At 39.9% G+C, this 21,287-nt stretch overlaps 2 protein-coding genes across 2 annotated transcripts; both read right to left on the reverse strand.

Moving 5' to 3' along the window:
* Positions 1 to 8,252: 8,252 nt before the first annotated feature.
* On the reverse strand, positions 8,253 to 15,106 carry LOC110858088 (4-hydroxyphenylpyruvate dioxygenase). The gene is made up of 13 exons (XM_022106749.2): positions 14,974 to 15,106; positions 14,854 to 14,901; positions 14,691 to 14,753; positions 14,042 to 14,146; positions 13,833 to 13,958; positions 13,424 to 13,513; positions 13,169 to 13,272; positions 12,462 to 12,539; positions 11,696 to 11,810; positions 10,656 to 10,775; positions 9,855 to 9,977; positions 9,658 to 9,774; positions 8,253 to 8,833 (listed from the first exon to the last, which is right to left on the reverse strand). Exons 1-13 carry the CDS (start codon positions 14,974 to 14,976, stop codon positions 8,759 to 8,761), a joined length of 1,167 nt encoding a protein of 388 aa, XP_021962441.1. The 5' UTR covers positions 14,977 to 15,106; the 3' UTR covers positions 8,253 to 8,758.
* Positions 15,107 to 16,276: 1,170 nt separating this feature from the next.
* Positions 16,277 to 20,956, reverse strand: LOC110858179 (protein TANC2-like). The gene is made up of 10 exons (XM_022106863.2): positions 20,696 to 20,956; positions 20,400 to 20,628; positions 20,167 to 20,331; positions 19,581 to 19,837; positions 19,088 to 19,386; positions 18,291 to 18,573; positions 18,003 to 18,209; positions 17,361 to 17,482; positions 17,031 to 17,259; positions 16,277 to 16,527 (listed from the first exon to the last, which is right to left on the reverse strand). The coding sequence occupies exons 1-10, from the start codon at positions 20,954 to 20,956 to the stop codon at positions 16,291 to 16,293; spliced, it is 2,289 nt and encodes a 762-aa protein (XP_021962555.1). The 3' UTR covers positions 16,277 to 16,290.
* Between the last annotated feature and the right edge of the window lie 331 nt (positions 20,957 to 21,287).

Raw genomic sequence — 21,287 nt, forward strand, 5'->3', positions numbered from 1 at the left:
GTCTCAGAAATAATAATCATGTCAATATTTACATTTAAAGTATCGATAACATGACTACATTTTTAAGATGTTTACAAAGATATGTAACTCTAGATTTAGTAATTAGTACAATCATTAGTTGGTTAGTAAAGTATTGAATGGTTATTTAATATCTAGCCTGTTCTGGAGCGCCACGTGCTAGATAATTTATTATAGCTGGTTGTAACGGAATAAATCAGTGGTTTGGTTTGGTTTTGGCTAACCATCACCCATCCATCCATCCATCCATATACTTGTAATTTGTGTCAAGTAAACAAACATCAGAGAGAAGTAAAAAGGAAGCAAAAAGTACGAGATGCATGACATGGTCCATTAAAACAGCTCGAAGCTCGTGGCATTATTAATAATACACTTAACTTACTAGATCAAAACATGAAAAAACTTTGACATTTTTCTACACACACACGTCTCCATCTTCGACTATTCATCCAGGGAAAAACCTAATGGACGAAATCATATCGCAAAATAGACACTTAACTTTCCTCGTCTTTTTTCATGTTGGCGAATTTATCTCCACTACGGTTGACGTGAACTTGCATCAATTTGTGACACACACATTACACACACTCACGGACGACAAAAAAAGTCTCAATTCGTCTCGAGAGTTGAAGAATACAGCGTGAGTGAGTGATCCGTCATTAGGGATTTGTTCGACCCACGCACAATACGGTAAAGAAAAAAGGATTATTTTGTGGAATCAATCTCGAATAGAAATCCTGTCCTCTATTATAATTTATTTGTCAATGGGGACAAGAAAAAAGATGAAAACAGTGTTTCGGGTGCAAGTAACCACTTGAAAGAAATAACGGCAAGAAAGTGTTTTTTGCAGGTATTTTGACCTGCAAGAAATTCAAGGCGCAAGATACCCCTTCCGATTGACGCATATTTCTTGCACTTTCTTGCAATTTCTTGCACCTTGCATTTCTTGCAATTCTACTGCAAGAAATGTAGCAAACCTGCCAGAAAGGAAACACCCCATGAAAAAGTCAGTCATTCGATCCTTCACTCAAGTCAAATCTCAATCTCTCTCTCAGAAGCTGAATAAGTAATACCAACTTTTTTCCTCTCCTTTTATCTCCAATATTCTATATCGTCCCGAAATGAAAATAAGTCGCAATAATAATGATCATCATATTATGTATGCAGCCATGCACGATTTTCGAGAGAGGAGAGAGACACACACAGTAAACAAATCAATTTACAATCGCTCCTCTCAATTTGACCCATTGAATCGCTTGCATGGCTTTGCTTACTTTTGTCTGCATGCATCCATATTACGGAAAATGTGTGCTGGGTAAGTATTCCGTTACAGAAGAAATTGCGTCTTTCCTTCTTCTCGCCGAGTTGTTTCCAAGCAGTTTGGTCCTTCCTTCGTCGTTCGCTGTGTGTGTGCAATTTCCCCAGTAACGTAAAGGCGAGGTTGGTTTTGAGGTGTAATGGTTTTGGTTTGGTCGAGTTTCGTAGAAGAGGATCGATACTTGAGCCATGTGTGTCTATCTGGCTGCTATCTGAATTCGCTCTATTCCATATTCCACCACGCTGCCAACACCACGGTCATGTCATAATAATGCATAATACAACTGATGATGAGTTACAAACTAACTGAACACTGAACGGTTTGAGGTTCAAGGACCGATCTCCGACCCACGCCGGAGGTATTACATAAGTACGGACGTACGTACCAGTGTTGCGTTTTGCACGTCCAAAACGGAATTTACTTTTGGACTGGACAAAACGGTAGAAACATAATTTTGGACGATCAAAGTGTCCAAAAGCGTCCAACATTGGAAAATGGGGCAAAATGTTACAAGTTAAAGATTTTTTTGCAAATCTATGTATGCACGGATATGTAACTCCCATTAATTTTGAGGATTTTGGGGTGTGTGTAGTACCACGAAATTTGAAAAACTTGTGTTTTCATATGATTCCTTACTTGGGAAATTAATAAACTTTTTAAACCAAGCCGTATTACACAGCAAAATGCTCAAAATTAACAGGAGATTAATATATGTCAACGGATTATCGAAAGATTCAATACTAAAGAACTTGTAACATTTTGCCCTATTTTCTAAGCATTTTGGACACTTTTGGACATTTCGGACGTCCAAACTCCGGTGTCAAAAATTGTTTAAAACCACACCGAAACCCTGGCACACACTTATTCTCTGCCATCATCAAACAACCCAAACGAGACCAAAACCACTCCTAAAGGAAATAAGGAACCGTGATGTGATGGAAAACCAAGCTCTGCAAAATAAAGTAGACCGTCGAGGCAGAATAATATATAGAATTGAAAACAGAGAGTAACACAACATTATGAGAAATGTGGATCTCCACGGAGCAGCGGAAACATTGGATAGTATCATCTCCATTCTACTGGAATAATATCGCTATAAATGTGAACATTTCCTAAAATGGGGTCAAACTCAAACTTGCTAAAGTAAGCTAAACTATTTTTATGGAACGTGGCGTGGCGTGGCGTGGCAGGATGCAAGCAAGTCAAGAGATGTAATGTACTCGAATCGAATTGAGCATTTTACCAGAAATATTTTGAAGTTAGTTGACTCCAAAAAATTCAACGTTTCATTTCGACGTTATGCAGAAGAGGGTAGAAAAACAGCAAGTTCATAAAAAAAGCCTCAGAGGAACTACACTCCACCCAGTCCACGTGACTAATTTACCACTCTCGACAACAAAACTTTTTAGTTTTACTCACAAGCTAATCCGTAATCATGATGCGGCTCCACGTATTTACATGCATACGTGTGTGCATACGTACATACATGCCTCGTAGCGAAACGTGATACGAAAAAAATGGCAAAAATCAATGCACTTTTTCCCGTATCCCCAACGGAATATGTAAAAGTTACATTTATGATCAATATAATAATAATAATGCTACAACAATAAAATAAGGAGTCGGTCGGTCGGTGTCGTTTCTTTGTGTTTGTATGTGCATGATACACACCTTTCAGAGAAAAACGCTATCCAGTCCTCGCCATACTTCTTTCCTGCCTGCCTGCCAGAGTTTGTTCATCGTTCATTTTTTATGCGAAATGTCAACCCTTAAGTATTTTGGGTAGCTGTGGCTGTAAGTTGGCAGGGTTTCGGGTGCAAGTAACCACTTGCAAGGAACTGGTTTATTGCAGCTATTTATCTTGACCTGCAAGAAATTCAAGGCGAAAGAAACTGCGCCCCGCCGCTACATTTCATACAGCGCGTGGCCGGATGGAGCATATTTCTTGCACTTTCTTGCACCTCACATTTCTTGCGTTTTAAAGAAATGTGCAAAACGAAATGTTCAAGAGATGTTTGTAAGTGCGAGAAATATAGCAAGGAACGAAACACTGTATGTAAGAAAGGTACATACAAACCTCACCTCGCTCACACGAGTGGAGTCACTTCCTCATGAAAGCATGTATAAAAAACATATGTACACTTTTCGCAGAAGTCGTAAAGAAAGAAATTGCATGCATTTGTTGACTCGTAATATGCCGTTCTTTCCCTTCAGATGTGGGTTTGGTTTTTGTTACCTCGTTTTCCTGGAATGGATGTGAAAGGTTGTTGTCAGGAAGGAGAGAGAGAGGAGGATTCGGATTTTATTTCGGATTCACTAAAAGGTCCACGCCTAACGAAATGTGACGCAGGAATAATAGGGTGTCCCAACTTTGTAAAAAAAATCGCTTTTTCCGCTCACGATTTTTTCGCTCTTTTTGTAAACCGCACTGCGCATGCGATTCCGATCTTTTTTCCGCTTTTTCTGCTCAAAAATAAAATCTACCTTAAGATGATTTTTTCGCTCTTTTTACTACTTTGAATGAAAAATCAGTCTCTCAGAGACATGTTTAAGGGGACATCGCCCGATTTTGATGCCCTATGGAATATATTGCAATATCAGGTGAGTGTATGAAAAGTGAGGGAGGATTTTATTCCAGTGCCCCACCTGCGCCCGCCACAACCCCTGAAAAGCATTGCAACCACTAAAACTACCGCATTCAAACCTTTGCCAAAAATCCTATTTTCATCCCATTTTGGTAATTTTTGGATTTACATGATCTTAGATAGTTGTTTTATCATATCCAACATGAAGCAAATTTAAATTTTAAAAGAAACTCGAAATTTTCCTGACCACCCATTCTCTGCTCCGGAGTATTCAAGCGATAAAAAATCGGGACAGTCAAGTATTGAGCGAAAAAAGCGAATTTCAGATTTTTTAGCTTTTCGCTTTTTCAGATCTTTTTTACAAACTTGGGAGACCCTAATATCCAACCATTCGTCTCTTCAACCTCTTCCATTTCGCATTTTCCGTGCGTACAGATATGTACATATTCCTCGTCTTCCTCTTTACCAGCAGGCAAAGCAGATGATGGGGATCATTGCGTAATAATGCAATATTCTAAATATTCTAATATGTTGCGCGACAAATGAATAGTTTTCAGAAACAAATTGTAAATTTTCGAAAACCTAAAAGCTTGGCAGAAAATTCTGGGGATTATTTTTTTTGCGATATCGTGCCATTTGCGTATAAAAATTTAGGTGAATAATGGAACACAAGATGAGACGGAAATTTGTAGTGGGTTGATTTTTTATGGTGGTGAGAGCATTACATTGATTTAATATATATATAGTACAAGTACATATTTAAATTGATAAATTAGAATAAATTCGAAAAGGGAGATCGTGTTATTCCTAAGAAATAAAAATTATTAAGAATAAATTCATAAAAACGTGCTAGGTCTAGTTCTCAGTTTGAAATTATAAATTTTCGGACAAATTATTTTACTTCAGAAAGTAAAAAAACGCTAAATGTTCTACGAATTTTTGGAGTTGCGACCAAAGCAAAGAACTTTTGCCAAGGTTTAAACAAATAAAATTTTGTTTACAAATAATTCAATTCTCGCAACCGTCCCCACCCCGCAGAAACGGTGTCAATTAATCGTGTGTGTAATAATGTATGCATGCGTATCTCTCAAACGAAACCAATCCAGTCCTTACTTCTTTGGGTTCGATGTCCCCACACTTTTTGGTGGTTTGGTTTGTTTGTCACCTCTTCGAGGAAGAAGGGGAAGAAGAAGTGTTACTTGCTTGCAAAGCTTTTTTTGTGTGCAAGAGGAAAACTGTTCAACTTTACGTATAAAGAAAGGCTTATGTAGATTTGTGCGAGCAGAGTGGGAGATGATATGTAGATATGTACGCATTTAGTTATCAAGCGACCGGAGGACAGATTTCGTATTATCTTCATCCCTCTCACTTTTACAGAATTAAATCAAACCAGATTTCTGAACCCGTCACAAAATGAAATGCGACGACGACGAAAGTAACGACACAGAAAAGGAGAAGCTTATTCACAGTGTTTCGTTTCTTACGGGTTTGCTAATTTCTTGCACTGCAAAGCAAAAAACGCAGTTAGGTGCAAGAAACTACAAGAAAGTGCAAGAAAGAGGCGTCATGTAGTCACATGAAGTATTTGGGCGTAGTTTCTTGCGCCTTGCATTTCTTGCAGGTTAAAATATTTACCTGCAAGAAACCACTTTCTTGCCGTCATTTCTTGCAAATGGTTACTTGCCCCCGAAACACTGCTTCCAGATAAATATGAGGATATCGCAGGCAAACTCCAAACGTGGATGTCTGATGACACATGGCTGATTTTGACAGCAATGTCACCTGCATGCATGCCTAGCTGGACAGGATGCTGTACTTATTACTTCCATATCTGTAGCTTTCAAATTGACAAGTGCACTACCCAAGATGGATAAAGAGGAGGAAAAAACGAAATTATTATACGACCTGGGCAAGTACATTGCCTCGCTCTTTGTCCACGGAGTGATTGACGTGCCAGATAATATTTAATAATAATGGAATGGTCATCATCATCATCGTCATGGCACACACACGGAGAAATGCATGCACGACATCATTATGCACTTTTGACTGACCGACAAGAAAGATTTGGTAATAAATATGTAGGTACATACGTACAACTGCACACACTTATGAATACAGGGTTTACAAGACGGTATGCATTTTGTGGCACGATTCAGCCATGTGCTACTCACTTTTTTTTTCATCCTGTCCAAAAACACGCCATAAAATGCAGTTTAAACCCACCGTGTTCCAACGTAGGACTGGATGAATTAAATTTTTAAAGCAGGTCGTTGCCAATTTTTTCAAAATGTACCCTCCAGATTTTGACAGTTTTTGAAGAGTAGTTCTCAAGTTTAAGAAGCCTTCAGAAAAATTAGAACTGGTGTAAAAACTCATCGCCATTCTATTAATCAGCTCACTGACTACAAATTTGTCGTCCAGAATTTTAAAATAAATTCCCAGAGCTGAAAAATGATTAAAAATGTGTTACATAATTATGCCGATTTTGGTGACGAGTTATCGGGTCCCCATGTACTATGTACTTACTACTCGTTTTTTTCACCTTTGTCCAAAAACATAGCATAAAATGCAGTTTAAATCCACCCCATTTTAAGAACCCTGCCTTGAGATCATTGCCTTAACAAGTCCGGCGGCAGACCATTTCCTTCTCTCTAATAACTTGTCCAGTCGTGGTGTACATAAGTGGCAGCGCAAATAAATAAGCAAACTATAAGGAAGCCATTACTTCAAACGTTGTGCTTACATATACTCTTCTACCATGAATCATACTTTATTTCATACACCGTGCAACACTCTGGCTGCATTACATTATTTGCACTAATAATTATTATTTTGACTACGCAAGCAAATAAGGCTGTGCACAATGTGCTACTGCTGAAAAATCAGGCAGGGTAATAACCTGCATGGTCTGTCCAACAAACTATATATTTATTTACTACTCTATCCAACTCTATAATTCTGGCCGACGGCCGACGCGATGCAAGATGGTGATGTTATTGGACTGCGAAATGCATTACACACCATAAAATACCAACCATCCATTCGACCATAAAGATGCAAATATTTAATATGCAAAAGTTTTATTTAGCCCGCTCTCTCCACATTTATGCACATATTTACGGACTGGTGTGGTTCGGATTATGATTAGATAACGAGATAAAAACAGAGAAGACGACATATCCATCAAATTCAGGCAGGCAGCGAACAATGCAATGCAACTGAATGCAACTCCATTCCAGCAACTTATTGGCTCTTGTAAAAGTAGCAGTGAAACCGGAGACGGGTTTACGGCTGGTCATAATTTGTCCCGATAAGACGACCGAGTCAGACATAATAATAAACCGGGGTAAAGAACGAGTGTAAAGAGGGGGTGGAACCAAGGGGTTCATGTAGACGTGGGGTTCTTGAGATTTGACCGGTCACGGGGTCGTCGCAGGTCAATAAACATATGAAGTTGGATAAAAAACAGTCATGTGACGTGTCAAATGACCCTCTTGTCATTCAAAGTATTATGACCTTATGACCTGGCGCCATGACCTTTTGACCTTCAATTCCCAAATTCGAATTTGTTCGTCCCCTTGACACAATAGGTTCATTCTCTAAGCTTAAAGTTCCGAGTTGTCTCCCCAAAAGACAGACAGACGGAGGGACGGACATACCGATCTCATAAAGGGGTTCACCCCTTAATAATATTTAATGGGTTGCTTGCATAACGCGTAATGACTTTACAATTTCTTCCACAAGGAAACAAAACGAAAGAGGTGATTAAAGCAGAGTAAGAAGAAGAAGGAAACCGAGACCACTTTTATTACAGAGACCAAGCAGGAGCAGAAGACCGTGGGATATGACATATTGCTTTTTTGTCTACCATACGGGTCACATTTATTGTATGCAAAATCTAATGAAATATGAGAACTTGTCACAACAATGTTGCTTTCATGTAATATTTTACAATTATTTTACAATCTTGCTTCTCGAGTTTCATATAATAATCAGAGGGCAAATATGTATTTAGTTTCAACTTTGTCATTTGATGACGACCCGTGTGTTCCATAACTCGTAAAATGTTTTTACATATTGTCAAATATTTCTAGCTTGTAAGACATAAATATCTCCTCTGTTATTTCAAAAATACGTGATCTTTTGCATATTTTCTCGACTTTTTAAAAAATTATTCTTATTTATATGTTTTTTTATTTGGTAAATAAAATATATTAGTGTTTTTTCCTAAATTTTAAATGCATATTTCACCCATTTTTCGTACATACATTTCCATACCGTCTGTTCATATGTTTAATAATTTTGATGCCATATAATAATTTACCGAGTTAAAATTCCCATCTTAATATTTTTATTTGCTTTATGTATGTATGTACATATAATATCATTCACATTAAAAGTGCACGTAATTAATTAATGAGGAAGAACAGAGGTCGGCCGAATTTAGAGCAAGCAATTTATTTATTTTTATGGCCCCACCACTCACTCGCTCACTTATCAAGCCGAGCCATAACCAAACCACTACAAATATTACTTGGCTTCGTGTTTACAAAGGAATGAGATAATGAACTTGAAATTTTCCATGTAAGTAATTTGCTCCACTGGAAAAGCAGTGGGTGGGTACGGACGTACGTACGTAGGTGCACATGGCCACAGATGGACAGACAGACAGAAAGAGCAGATGACGATAATAATAATGATGAAGCGAAATAAATCCACAATTAGTGGGTCGATTGGTGTTGCAGACTTCAGGTCGGGATTGGGTTTGATAAAGTCAAAAGTAAATAGTTTTGTGGTACGGACGACTGGTTTGATCCGGCAGAGTCGAATTTATTTACAGATTTCCTCTTTTATCCTGCTCCGTCTCGAATGCTTCGAACAAAGCTTTGAAATTTCCAGCCCCAAATCCCTACGAGAGATAAAAGAAGGATGGATCAGACACATACACATGGCTTTTGACACATGGGTTTGCTGTGGTGGGGCATAATTTGACCAGGAAAAGGACACTTTTAGGGTTTCGCTGGGTCAAAAACAGCCGTGCAAAACTGGTTTTGGACACCGAATTTTGGACGCCCAAGATGTCCATAAGTGTCAAAAAGAAAGTGGGGCAGAATGTGACAAGTTCTTATTTATTGAATCTTTCGATAATCCATTGACGTATGTATGTGCATATAATCTCCCACTAATTTTGAGCATTTTGATGAGTAATACGGTATGGTATAGAAAATTTCTCATAAGAAAACATGCTAAAATAAGAGTTTGTCCAAATTTCGTGGTCACACCAACCAAAATGCTCAAATTTAATGGGAGATTACATATCTGCATTCTACATAGATTTGCAAAAAGTCGTTAATAAAGAACTTGCAACATTTTGCCCCATTTTCAAATGTTGTATGCTTTTAGACAATTTTGGACAGTTTCCAGTCCAAAAGCAGTCTCATACGTGCAAACCGAAACACTGGACTCAATGAAATAAAACAAAATAAAATCCAATGAAACAAAATTCCTTAAAAAAATCAATACACCCCGTTTTACAAACCCTGGGCAGAATCAATATAAATAAATATTGAGGAAAAGCCGAGATGAAATTGTTTGGGCAATGCAATGCACACGGTGAATGTCGATCTGTGAATGTATGTCGGAGCCAGCCTAAGACGCAGACAGACAGACGGACAGACGGACGAGGTCAAATTGCGTAAGAACATGTCAAAAAACAAGCCGTCTCTCACGTACGTTGTGGTTGCGTCGCTGAATAACCTCGTAGAACAGCGTGGGTCGATCTTGCACCGGTTTGGTGAAGATTTGGAGGAGATAGCCGTTGTCGTCGTAGTCGATGAGGATGTGAAGGGCCTGGATCAAATCGAGATCAAAGTTGTGTAAGGATCAAAGCTTCACTTTACACAATTCCACCGCTCTCCTCAGTCACTCACCTCCAAAATGTCCAGGTCCTCGGCAACCTTGACTTTGGAATTTTTCAGATTTTCTCGCAGAGTTGTGTAATAAACTCGGGGAACTTCTAAAAACTCGGTCCCACGCTCACGGAGTGCTTTCACCTGCAAAAATGACGGAGGAAGGAAACTAATTAAATTTGAGATATTCGAAGCCAGATTTTACTGACTTTTGGCAGAAATGTGTATGTAAGCATATGCATGTATTTGACAATGGAGGTCTCACAGGGTATGCTCTCAGATTTTGAGCAAACTAGTGTCAGTCGATGACAAATTTAATTAGTATGAAATTTAGAAAGGACACGATCTCCCAATAGTCACGATTGGCAGAGATATTTGCATCCAAAGCGGAGAAAGCGAGCCTTATATTTCCAAATTTACGGCATGTTTTCTCCTCTTTGGATGCAAATATCTCCACCAAACGTGCCCATTGAGAGGTCGTGTCCTTTGCCAATTTTATAAATTTGTAATCGATTGATACTGATTTGCTCAAAATCGGAAAGCGTCCGCAGGGAGACCTCCATCCTAACTTATGCAACCGTTATGATTAGAAATGTGAGAATTTAATGGGAAAGAATTGTCAAAAATTTGATCTCTTCCCAAATTAAAGTTATATAACTGCCTTTTTTTGTTACATAAATAAATATCTGGGATACGTAAATAAAACGCTATACGACTCGATCCCGTCCTGTCAAGTTACATCATCCTGCATGCTTTCACTTTGATGTGGGTTTGGTTCGGTATGATTTTGCATGGCGGAATTCGGAATATTGTGTCACTCACGGCTTTGATGATATCCTGCGAGTTGAGGGCGATATGCTGCACGCCAGCTCCGCCGTAGTAGTCGACGTACTCCTGAATTTGAGACTTTTTCTTGCCTGGAGCCGGCTCATTAATTGGCATCTGATATTACACAAGGAAAAAACATACATATAAATATTATCCCGTGCCAAATATCTGGAAAAAGAAAGTGGGAAAGAATCCTCGCAAAGAAAAGGAGAAAAGCGAAAAATCATACGATCGCCATAATGATCGGAGGGCGGATATGTATTTATTTTCAGCATATTCATTTGGTGACCGCGGTCAAACTTTGTGCGTGTGTTCGTTAACTCGTATAGATCATCAAAGGTTTCAAAATATTTTTTACATATTGTCACATATTTCTAGGTTTTCAGACATAAATATTTCCGCTATTATTTCAAAAATGCTTATTTTTTTACGTTTTTTCAAAAATATGCTTTGTACATATTTCAACAATGTGAGACGAATTTTGAAACGAAGAGATTCGACCATACAAAATCCAGAGTATTAAATTCGAAGTACAAACTCTGCGAAAATTCTTATTTTTATAGGTTTGTTCGTACATATTTCGTAAATATTATGGTATTTTTTCCCCCTAAATCTTTCATACCAGCGATTTTTTGTAATTTCATATCCGCCCTCTGTTCATAACATAAAATACATAAAACTCCGATCCCGTTTTGTCTTGCGTAACGGGAGTGAAGAATGTAATTAATCGTCAATTGGGTACATTTCTACGGATCAGAGATAGAGATTTGGGGGAGAAAGCAGTAATTTAACAGGGATCATCACCATCGCCACCCAACAATATCGGTTCGACGTGGTTGGTTTGGTAGTGGAGATTTTGTGAGGGAGAAAGTGGGAAAACATTGATTACTCTCGGGCTGGATGGCTGGGATTGGGAGGAAATTCAATAAATCTGTCTCCATCTCTATCTTGGAATGTTTCCGAAACAATATTAATGATCGTTTGTGGTGGTGGCGTAAGTTCTACGGCGACCACGGCTCTAAATGTACACTCACTTTGATTGTTTCCTCCCAATTGGCCACGACAATGGAGCGGAGTGCGGAGTACTCGGTGTGGATTTGGCTGTCATCAACAGACCAGAATCGATGGAACAGGAGTGTCGATTCGTACCTGGAATTGGTTCGTGGATTGGATGTATTCATCATCATTATTCTTACATATATGTGTGTGTATATAGCTCACAATGGAGGTCTCGTAGCGTATGCGATCCGATTTTGGGCAAACCAGTGTCAATCCATTGGCAAATTTCATTAGTATAAAATTTGCGAAGGACATGATCTCCCAATGGACACGTTTGGCAGAGATTTGGATCCAAAGAGGAGAAAAGGCAGAGTAAAGTTGACAAATTTCACTTTTCAGATTTACTGGGCGCTTTCTCCTCTTCGGATGCAAATATCTCTGCCAAATGTGACCATTACTTGGGAGGTGTTTTTTGCAAATTGCATACTAAGTTGCTCAGAATCGGAGAGCATACGCTGGGAGACCACATTGTGAGTCACATGGAGCGAGGGCGACGACGATACAGGCGGAAATGATAATAAACTAATAAGGTCAAATCTGGTCATTTTCTCTGCCCATTACGTAAAAGTGGGACAAAATTGAATTGGACAATACTCGGAATGAGTGCGTCAGTCTTTCTGTCCCGAGACAATGCCACCTCGGTCAGTTCAGCGTGTATCGCAGGGGAGGGAGAATTAAGCGGAAAAGACGTGACCTAATTTATTTATCCTGTCCACGTATCGCCATCATACAAATACGTACCACTTGACCACATCCTCCATCTCCAGATCCGGCTGGTTTCCCACAATATGGTCAATAAAACCCAAGTGACAGGTCGGCCTGGAAAAAAAGTAGGAGACAGATTTTCACTTTTTTTTCTCTCTCTCTTTTCCATGAAATCAGAGTTCTATTAACTTTCTCCTCGGGGAATGTGTCTCCCTGCCTCGTCATAACTTATTTTGCCCCTTCGTACATACATATTCCCCCTTTTTCTCCACCCCACCAGCGTAAAATCTAGCTGTCAATTATTGGGAAAAGTTGGTTAAAGAAATCTGTAGTGTTTCGATTTTTGCCAGTTTGCTACATTTCGCGGACTGCAAAGCAAGAAATGCGAGGTGCAAGAAACTGCACGAAATTGCGCTATCTCGCCACGTGTCATATCATATTAAATATAGCGTAAGCGCAGTTTTTTGCGCCTTGCATTTCTTGCAGGGCAAAATAGACCACTTTCTCCCCGTTATTTCTTGGAAGTGGTTACTCGCATTAGAAACACTGAAAATCTCATGTTTTCGAGGGTACTCGTCCTACCAGACCACACTTGTTGGAGAAAAGGGCGAAAATGAGACACATACAACAAAAACTGTCATCGTTATCATTATCATCGTCCTCATAGTCTCGCGACATGTCCCGGATTGAATAGTCTTGGAGAACACATTAGTTCCCCTTATGCCTTCACAAATATAACTTACAGCTTTGCAGACAAAGGGTCTTCGAAGAGAGGTTTGCCATACCCGGGGAGAAAGAGACCTTGGTAATTTCCACGTTCGATGAAAGTATGTGTCGTGTCGCCGTACTAAAAAAAGGACGAAAAACATTTTAGATAACGACAACACAACGCAACGTGACACTTCGAAATGAATAACACGAGGACAAAAAGTAGAGAGAGAGAGGCAGAAACGTCGTATTTTTAGCATTTTTTCTACACATAAAAAGGAGAGACCCACCGTTTGGATCGTGGCGAATCGAACTTTCCCATTTTCATCAGATTCTTCCCAAATGTCTCGCACAATTGTTGCACCACGCTGTTTGGCTCGCTATATTATACACATGAATCATATAGTATTGATTTAGGAGCAGTGTTTCGTGTGCAGGTAAGCACTTGCAAGAAATAGCTGCACGATAGTGGTTTCTTGCAGGTATTTTGACCTGCAAGAAGTACAAGGCGTAAGAAACTACGCCCCGCTGATGTATTTCATACATCGTTAGAAGTCTTAAATTTCTTGCACTTTCTTGCACATCGCATTTCTTGAGTTAATGCAAAACATGTGGCAAACCCCCAAGAAACGAAACACTGTTTATTTGCATCATCCACTTGCTCAGCAAACTAATATTTATTAAAGTGTGTGTATGTACCTTGACAATCTCATCCAAATCTTCGACCGTGAAGGCGACGTCTTTCGCCCCGTCGCCATGTCGGACCAAATGATCCCCCATTTCCTTATCGTCCGGCTCGTAGGCGGATTTGAGGACGAGAATGATCTGGAAGGAAGGATCGAACCCTTGTGTAATTGGGAAGCTTGAAAAATACGCCTAATTGGGCAAAAAATTGAATATACTCCTACTTTATTTTGGCGAACTACATGAGCCGCTACTTTCCTCGAGCCGGTTTCCAAACCCGCATATGCCAACGGCTGAAACCCCATCCGCACGCAGTAGAAGGTGGACGCCTAATTGGACAAAGACCAAAAAAGCTGTCTGGTTAAGTTGACATTGCACAATAATTTTACTAATAAGGCTTCAATAACAATGTGTCACACGGTAATTGACTTTCTCTGCACGAAAGATGATCCGAATAACTGAAACTGCATGACAAAGTTGTGCTTGTCAAAATGTTTCTCGTTTTATGCAAACTTTTTAATTGGCAGAGCGAAGTCAACTTCATAATTGATCCTGGCTTTTTCTTTCTTCTCCTCACGATGGAGGTCTCTCAGCGTATGTTCTCCAATTTTGGGCAAACCAGTGTCAATTGAGCACAAATTTAATCAGCATGAAATTTGAAAAAGACACGATGTCCCAATGGTCACGATTGGCGGAGATATTTGCAACCGAAGGGGAGAACATGCGCCCCAAAGCTGACAAGTTTTGCACGTTCCTTTATAATTTCATACTAATTTGTGATCGATTGACACTGGTTTGCTCAAAATCTGATCGCATACGCTGCGAGACCTCAATAATGGAGGCTCCATTGTTATCTACGCTTCACTCACTCACCTGTTTTGCATTTCCAACCCAATGCGTAATGTGATCGAAATGGGTGAATTTTCCAGAAGGGGGCTGAAAAATTTATGCCAGACAAGTTTACAATTTCTGCCGACTTTGCAATCTGCATTATTCAAGTGGAAGTGGAAACTTTCACTTTGTTTTGCATCCATACCTGTGGCCCTTTGTCTTCGTAACAGGTTCCGACCACTTTGCTGTCACCCTGCAAATCAAATTATATGACATGAAAACCTTCTCGAACAAATTGATACGCAGATAAGTATGCAACTTATACCATTCTGACGACGAATGAAGGAAGGAATTTCGTATTGCGTCTCAAAAGTCGGACTTAATTCTAGTTGGCATGAAGCACGCAGCGATACTGACAACGTGCTCGACTTGGTGGAGACTTGTCATAGATGGAAGAAAAAGAAGAAGGTCGAGTAATTAGCAGTGACGATGACCACGTATGTATTTACCCGAGATCACCTTCAGGAGAAGCGAAAGGTGGTTGTGGTTTCAGAACACGATTTGGGTGACCAGACCAGGTTAAAGCGAGATTCTTGTAAAAACTGGACTTGGTCACTTGGCAATTAAAATTACGTATTCAAAGAGATCCACTCCTGGCCTGGCCTGGTCGAGTGAGGTGATCATGATCCAGTGGCATAAACATAAACCGGCCCTTCGCTCTCATTGGTGGAACGGATGGGTGTGTGAGACGGTGGAAAAAATTTTAAACGTCGCCATAAAACTGATGTATAAGAGAGAGAGAGACAGAGAAGAGTATAATAAATGTCATGTCGTGTCGTGTCGTGTGACGTTGTTGAGGTCGGTTTGGTTGGTGGAAGATGAAAACAACTCTTCCAAGGTAAGCAAGCCCAAGAAATATTCCATCCAGTTAGTCGGGCCAAAAGTTGCCTCGAACTTTCCATCGGTTCACCTTGTTCTGGTTTTAGTGGCGGTGTGGTGATGGTGTAAAACTTGACCAGAAACCTGATTTAAGATGCACTATTGCTCACTCACGGAGACCACGACTTTCAGTCGGATACATAAAGTAATTAATTAATACTGGAATTTCAAGAAGTACAAAATAAAATATACCGTGTCAAACGAGCATAAAAAAGTGGCGTCGTCATATTTACAGTAAAATGTAAAATGACAGCATATGAAAATTACTTGATTTATGACATGAAGGTTAAATTTAATTTTGGACCAGACCCCCTCGAGCTGTGGGGGTGGCTAGATTGACGCCATTATCGAACTCGACCGAGAAATACAAATTAGAAGGACAATGGTTAAAACGGCTTTTCAACATGTTGAGGCATTCCGGAGATATGCAGCTTACGGACGGACGGACGGACAAAACGATCACAATAAGAGTGACGACACTTAATAGAATAAAACTCAAATGGCTGGTAGAATCTTAGACAAAAAGAAGTTTGTCTGGGATGAGATGGTGCCGATGATGGTACAAAAATACAAAATTAAAAGATTGTCCAAATTTTATTCACATTTTACCAAAAAATCCAAAACAATTAGTATCTGTAAATGATCAGTCTTCTACATACATCTTTATGCAAATGACATGCACAGGAACTTGAACTCTAGTTTATTACATGGCACCCCTTCCCACCAGGAAACGAACCATGTCCAATTGACCAGACCGAGACGCCAGGGCAAGAAGATTGTCGCCCTTCTCATTTTCCGCGTTGACATCCCCTCCAAACTCGAGGAGGAGGTCGAGGAGAGGAACATTTCCGTGAGCCGTGCAAATCTCGAGGATGGATTGACCACTGAGGGGACATTTCGTCATGGGGGAAGCACCCGCGAGGAGCAGCAGGCGGGACACCTGTGACAGAAAATTTTGCATAAAATCCACTATCCACGTAGTCAATTTTTACCAGTGTGTTTTGCACGTGCAAAACTACTTTTAGACTGAACACGGTCCCAAAGTGTGTAAAACTGTCCAAAATGTCAAAAAGCGTTCTGCATTGGAAAATGGAGCAAAATATTGCAAGTTCTTTATTAAATACTTTTTGCAAATCTATGCACGTGTTTGTAAAACCACGAAATTTCTACAGACTTTTATTTTACCATGTTTTCTTATGAGGAATTAAGAAATTTTCTAAACCATGCCGTATTACACAGCAAAATCCTCAGCATAAATGGGAGATTACATGCATATAGGTCAACGCATTATCGAAACATTCAATACTAAAGAACTTGTAACGTTTTACCCCATTTTCTATTTTGGACAAATCCCTTTGGTTAAATTTAGGTTAAATCCCTGTTTTGTACAGTAGCTAGAACCACAACGAAACAGCAACGAGCTTATCAATGCAATGCACATGCCTTAAGATTGGTGGCATAAATATTGGTCGGTGAGACGAGTGCAGTTGCCACGTTTTCACAACTGCTGAGCAGAAGAATGGCTTGAGAGAGTTTGGAGGACGACGAACCACTCCCACTTCGCAGAGATTTATTCGCTTTGAGAAGATGGTGGGCGAGATCCAGTAATTTGTGACTGCTTAAAGGACGCTCGACCCTCAGGAGGCGAAGCGCTATGGCGGCATGACCCATTCTGCACAGATTGAGAAAAGCATGTGAGTAACGAGACATTGTGTGGCTGTAAAATGCGATTACAAATTTTGCACAGTGAACAACAACGTGTTTTCTACGTACTCGGAATTGCAGGTGAATCTCGCATTTCCAAAGTAATCCTTCCCAAGTAGCCAGTCCCGGAAGGAAGAGTGGAAAAACATGTACGTCGCGTCCAGCCGTTTTACGAGCAAGCCTTGCAAAGTCTGATAAGGAGAGATTAAAAGGGCAGCGTATTTTAGGCACTAGATTTGTATTATTGCAATATTATGTCGAGGGGGTACTCAAATCTCACAAAGCATGTCTCAATTTCACAATCTAACAATGGAGGTCTCCCAGCGTATCCTCTCCAATTGTGAGAAAATTACGTATGTAGTGTCAATCGATCACAAATTTAATGTGTACGAAATTAGCAAAGAACACAATCTCCCAATGCGCATGTTTGACGGAGATATTTGCATCCGAAGAGGAGAAAACGCCCAGTAAATTTGGAAATTGTAAATTTGTCAACTTTAGGGCGCATTTCTCTCTTTCAACGCAAATATCTCTGCCAAACGTGGAAATTTCATTTAAATTAAATTTCTGATCGATTGCCACTAGTTTGCTCAAAATCTGAGAGCATACGCTGGGAGACCTTCATTGTTACGTTTGCGAAATCTAGTACATATCACGACACTTGAGACGCTGATATGAGTGCTACTCAAATAAAAATGTGTCCTATATTACCTTGAACAACCTGAGAAACTCGACCCACGCCAAATTTTCTTTGAATCGGAGAGAATTCACGGAATGGTAGATTTCCAACAAGTTGAGCGGATTCAGAGCAACGAGACAAGTTGAAAGGATCGGTGTCACAGCCTTAAACTTAGGGCCGGACGAAAACCGGAGATTGCAATGAAGCGAAAATACTTCTTGCAGAGAAATCGGTAAATTCTGAGAGAGAAAAAATAGAAAAAACCATCATGCATGACAACCCGTCATCGTATCTTATCGCCATCCTCGATTTCTGCTTACTTTGAAGTTGTTCAGTTTGACGACTAAATGTCCGTGCTCGATAAGATCAATGGTAAGTTTGAGGAAGAGAAAGGAACCACCGGAAAGTTGGAGGAGATGTGTTTTCAACCCTGGAAAAGTGCTGCTGCTATTGCTGACCACTTTTTTTCTATTCCCGTTTCCGACCGGAAATGTTTCCTTTTTCCCACTTCCCGTTGTTGTGCAAGGTTTGGCAAGATTTTGCAGTCTTTGACTCACATATTGACGTACGTCGGCGTCCACTCGGTCATCCATTGTGTCCAGGCTGGACATAGTTGAAAAAACGGTGTTACGTCAAGTATGTCATGAATTGGGAAATAAATATTAACAGCGGGCGGATATGTATTTACGAAAAATTGCTGAAATATGTATTTAATATTGAGAAAAGAAAGTCAAAATATTTACGAAATATGTACGAAAGAGCGCAAAAATAAGAATTTTCGCAAAATTTGTATTTTTGAAAATAATGCTGGTCGAATTTCGTTCAGCAAAAAAATTCGTCTCGCATCGTTGAATTTTTTATAAAATATTTATGTATTTTTAATATGTAAAAGATTTCTGTATTTTTGAAATAAGAGCGGAAATATTTATATGTCTGAAAATGAAAACCTAGAAATATGTAACACTCTGTAAACATATTTTGAAATTTTAGTGATCCATAAAATTTAAGGAACACCCCCACAAAGTTTGACCGTTAGTCGTCATTATATGAAAAAGCCGAGAATAAATACATATCCGCCTTCTGAATATCGTGATTATTCGAATGGTCACAAAATAACCTTATCCGCTTGAAAGGAATAAAGTCCAAAAGTGCCAATTGACTGGATCGTATCGTTGCAATGATTTTGAACCAGGGTGGAATTTTGAGGATATGTTTCGACAAGAAGCCTGAAATTGTGTCGCCATGATTTCCTGGTCGGGAATGTGACTCTGCTTCGTCGACAGAGTCCAGAATTAGGAAGAAGTAGTCTTGAAATATGAGCTTCTTCTCTTTGTGGAGATCCCGAAGGGGGGCTAGAATTCCGGACGTGAAGGCTTTCTTGGGGTCCGTGAGGCATTGATGGGTAGAAAGGAGGTCCTACATTAAGCAGAAATATCATTGATGACATAGGTCACGTGATTATTTTCAGCATTTCGGGTGGGAGTAACCACTTGTAAGAAATCGCGTCAAGAATTTCTTGCAGTTTTTTGCACCTCACATTTCCTGCGTTTCGCAGTGCAAATGGCAAATCCACAAGAAGCGAAATTCTGATTTTTGTATTGCTGACCAACCTGGACGTCTGGATTCTCGTCGAGATACGTCTGGTACGCGGAGAGACCGGGAGCCTGGCACATTTGGGCAGCCAGGGAATGCACAAAGTCCGGGACCAGACAGGTCGTTCTATTGTCCACTTGACAAAAGTGATACGCCACAATTTTCGAGGCTAGCTTGACCAAAGAGCTCCCATTTCCGAGTTCGTCATTTTCTGGTTTCATATTTCTCCCGAAACACGAGTTTTCCACAAGTTGGAGTGCAATCGTAGTTTTTCCTGATAAATAAAGTACTCAGATAGATAAGTACCCATTTTATTTATGTATTTACAAAAATGATACGGCGCAGGTATACTTGGAGAGATATTCGGCAAAGATATTCTCATCCAAAGAGGAGAAAACGAGATCATACAATTGACAAATTTTACACTTTCCAAATTTATTACGGCTTTTCTCCTCTTTGGGTGCAAATATCTTTGCCGAATGTGATAATTGGGAGATCCTGCCCTTTGCAAATTTCATACTAATTTAATTTGTGGCAGATTGACACTAGTTTGCCCAAAATCCGAGAGCATAAGCTGAGAGAAATCCATTTTTGGACCTGTACCTGTGCCCGGATTTCCATGAATGATAACGCCCCGTCTATTGCTATCTGTGGAGAAAATGGTATCAATTTCCCCATAAATCCAGGATCTCTCAACCAGTTGGTGCTCTTCCTCTTGAGGGACTTCAAAGTACAGAGGTTTCAAGGGTGGAGGGAGTCGAGGGTGACCTTCAATAAGAAATTATGAATTAAAAAAACGTTCAAATTCCCATAGCAAACACGACTATATAATTTACCTGGTGCTGCTTCTTCTCTATTGTAATCTCCAATTCGAGCATACGTCTCATTCTCATTTTTACCATCTTCGTCATCTTCCGTTGGCGATGCAACGTCACAAACGGACGAAGATGACGACAACTCATCCTTATTAGTGTCATTATCCGTCGTCGTAGTTCCTGAATTATTAAGATGACCATTATAATGGCTTGCCGATGACGACGCTATCCCGACCGGGTGACATTTACTCTGTAACAAAGACAAGAATTGATAGTTCTCATTCTAATGCATGATGACCACCTCATTTCGCACTTACGGTCAAACATGACGACACCTTTTTCTTCCCTTTTCTCGAAAAACCCTGAATTGACGACGAAAGTCCAACGAGCAAATGATGCGACGATGTCTCGAACCTGTTTCTGACCCGACTTGGAATAATTGACTTGCTTTGAGCACCACCCCCACCGCCGCCGCCGCCGCAGCCAAGACTATCCTCCCCGCTGTTCTTGGTCGGAAATGGAAATCGCCAATTGTTCGCTTTGTCCGTGAAGGTCGATGATTTCCGTTGCTTCCCCATCGCCACTCTTAATTAAACACTGGCCACGATTATTATTAAACTTGCTACATTTCGCTTACACTGAAATACTGTCAATGCCAATGATGATGATGTGACACGAGCATTTTTTTCTGTCGGTTTCAAATCCCAGAGAAAAAACCGTTCGCCGGTATGGACTTGAAGCTGACTGGAAGCCGGATCTGGAGACACATGCAGGCACGCGACAGACCAAATATGGTATTTATTTTTAGCCCTGTTGCAACCACATCTTCCTCCACCATCTCCTCCCCAGTTGGTTTAGAACTCCATTGATATCATAGACTTGTTGTGTATATACTTAAGATTGACGTAC

This window comes from Folsomia candida, unplaced genomic scaffold (genome assembly GCF_002217175.1).
Source record: "Folsomia candida strain VU population unplaced genomic scaffold, ASM221717v1 Fcan01_Sc020, whole genome shotgun sequence".
NCBI lineage: Eukaryota > Metazoa > Arthropoda > Collembola > Entomobryomorpha > Isotomidae > Folsomia > Folsomia candida.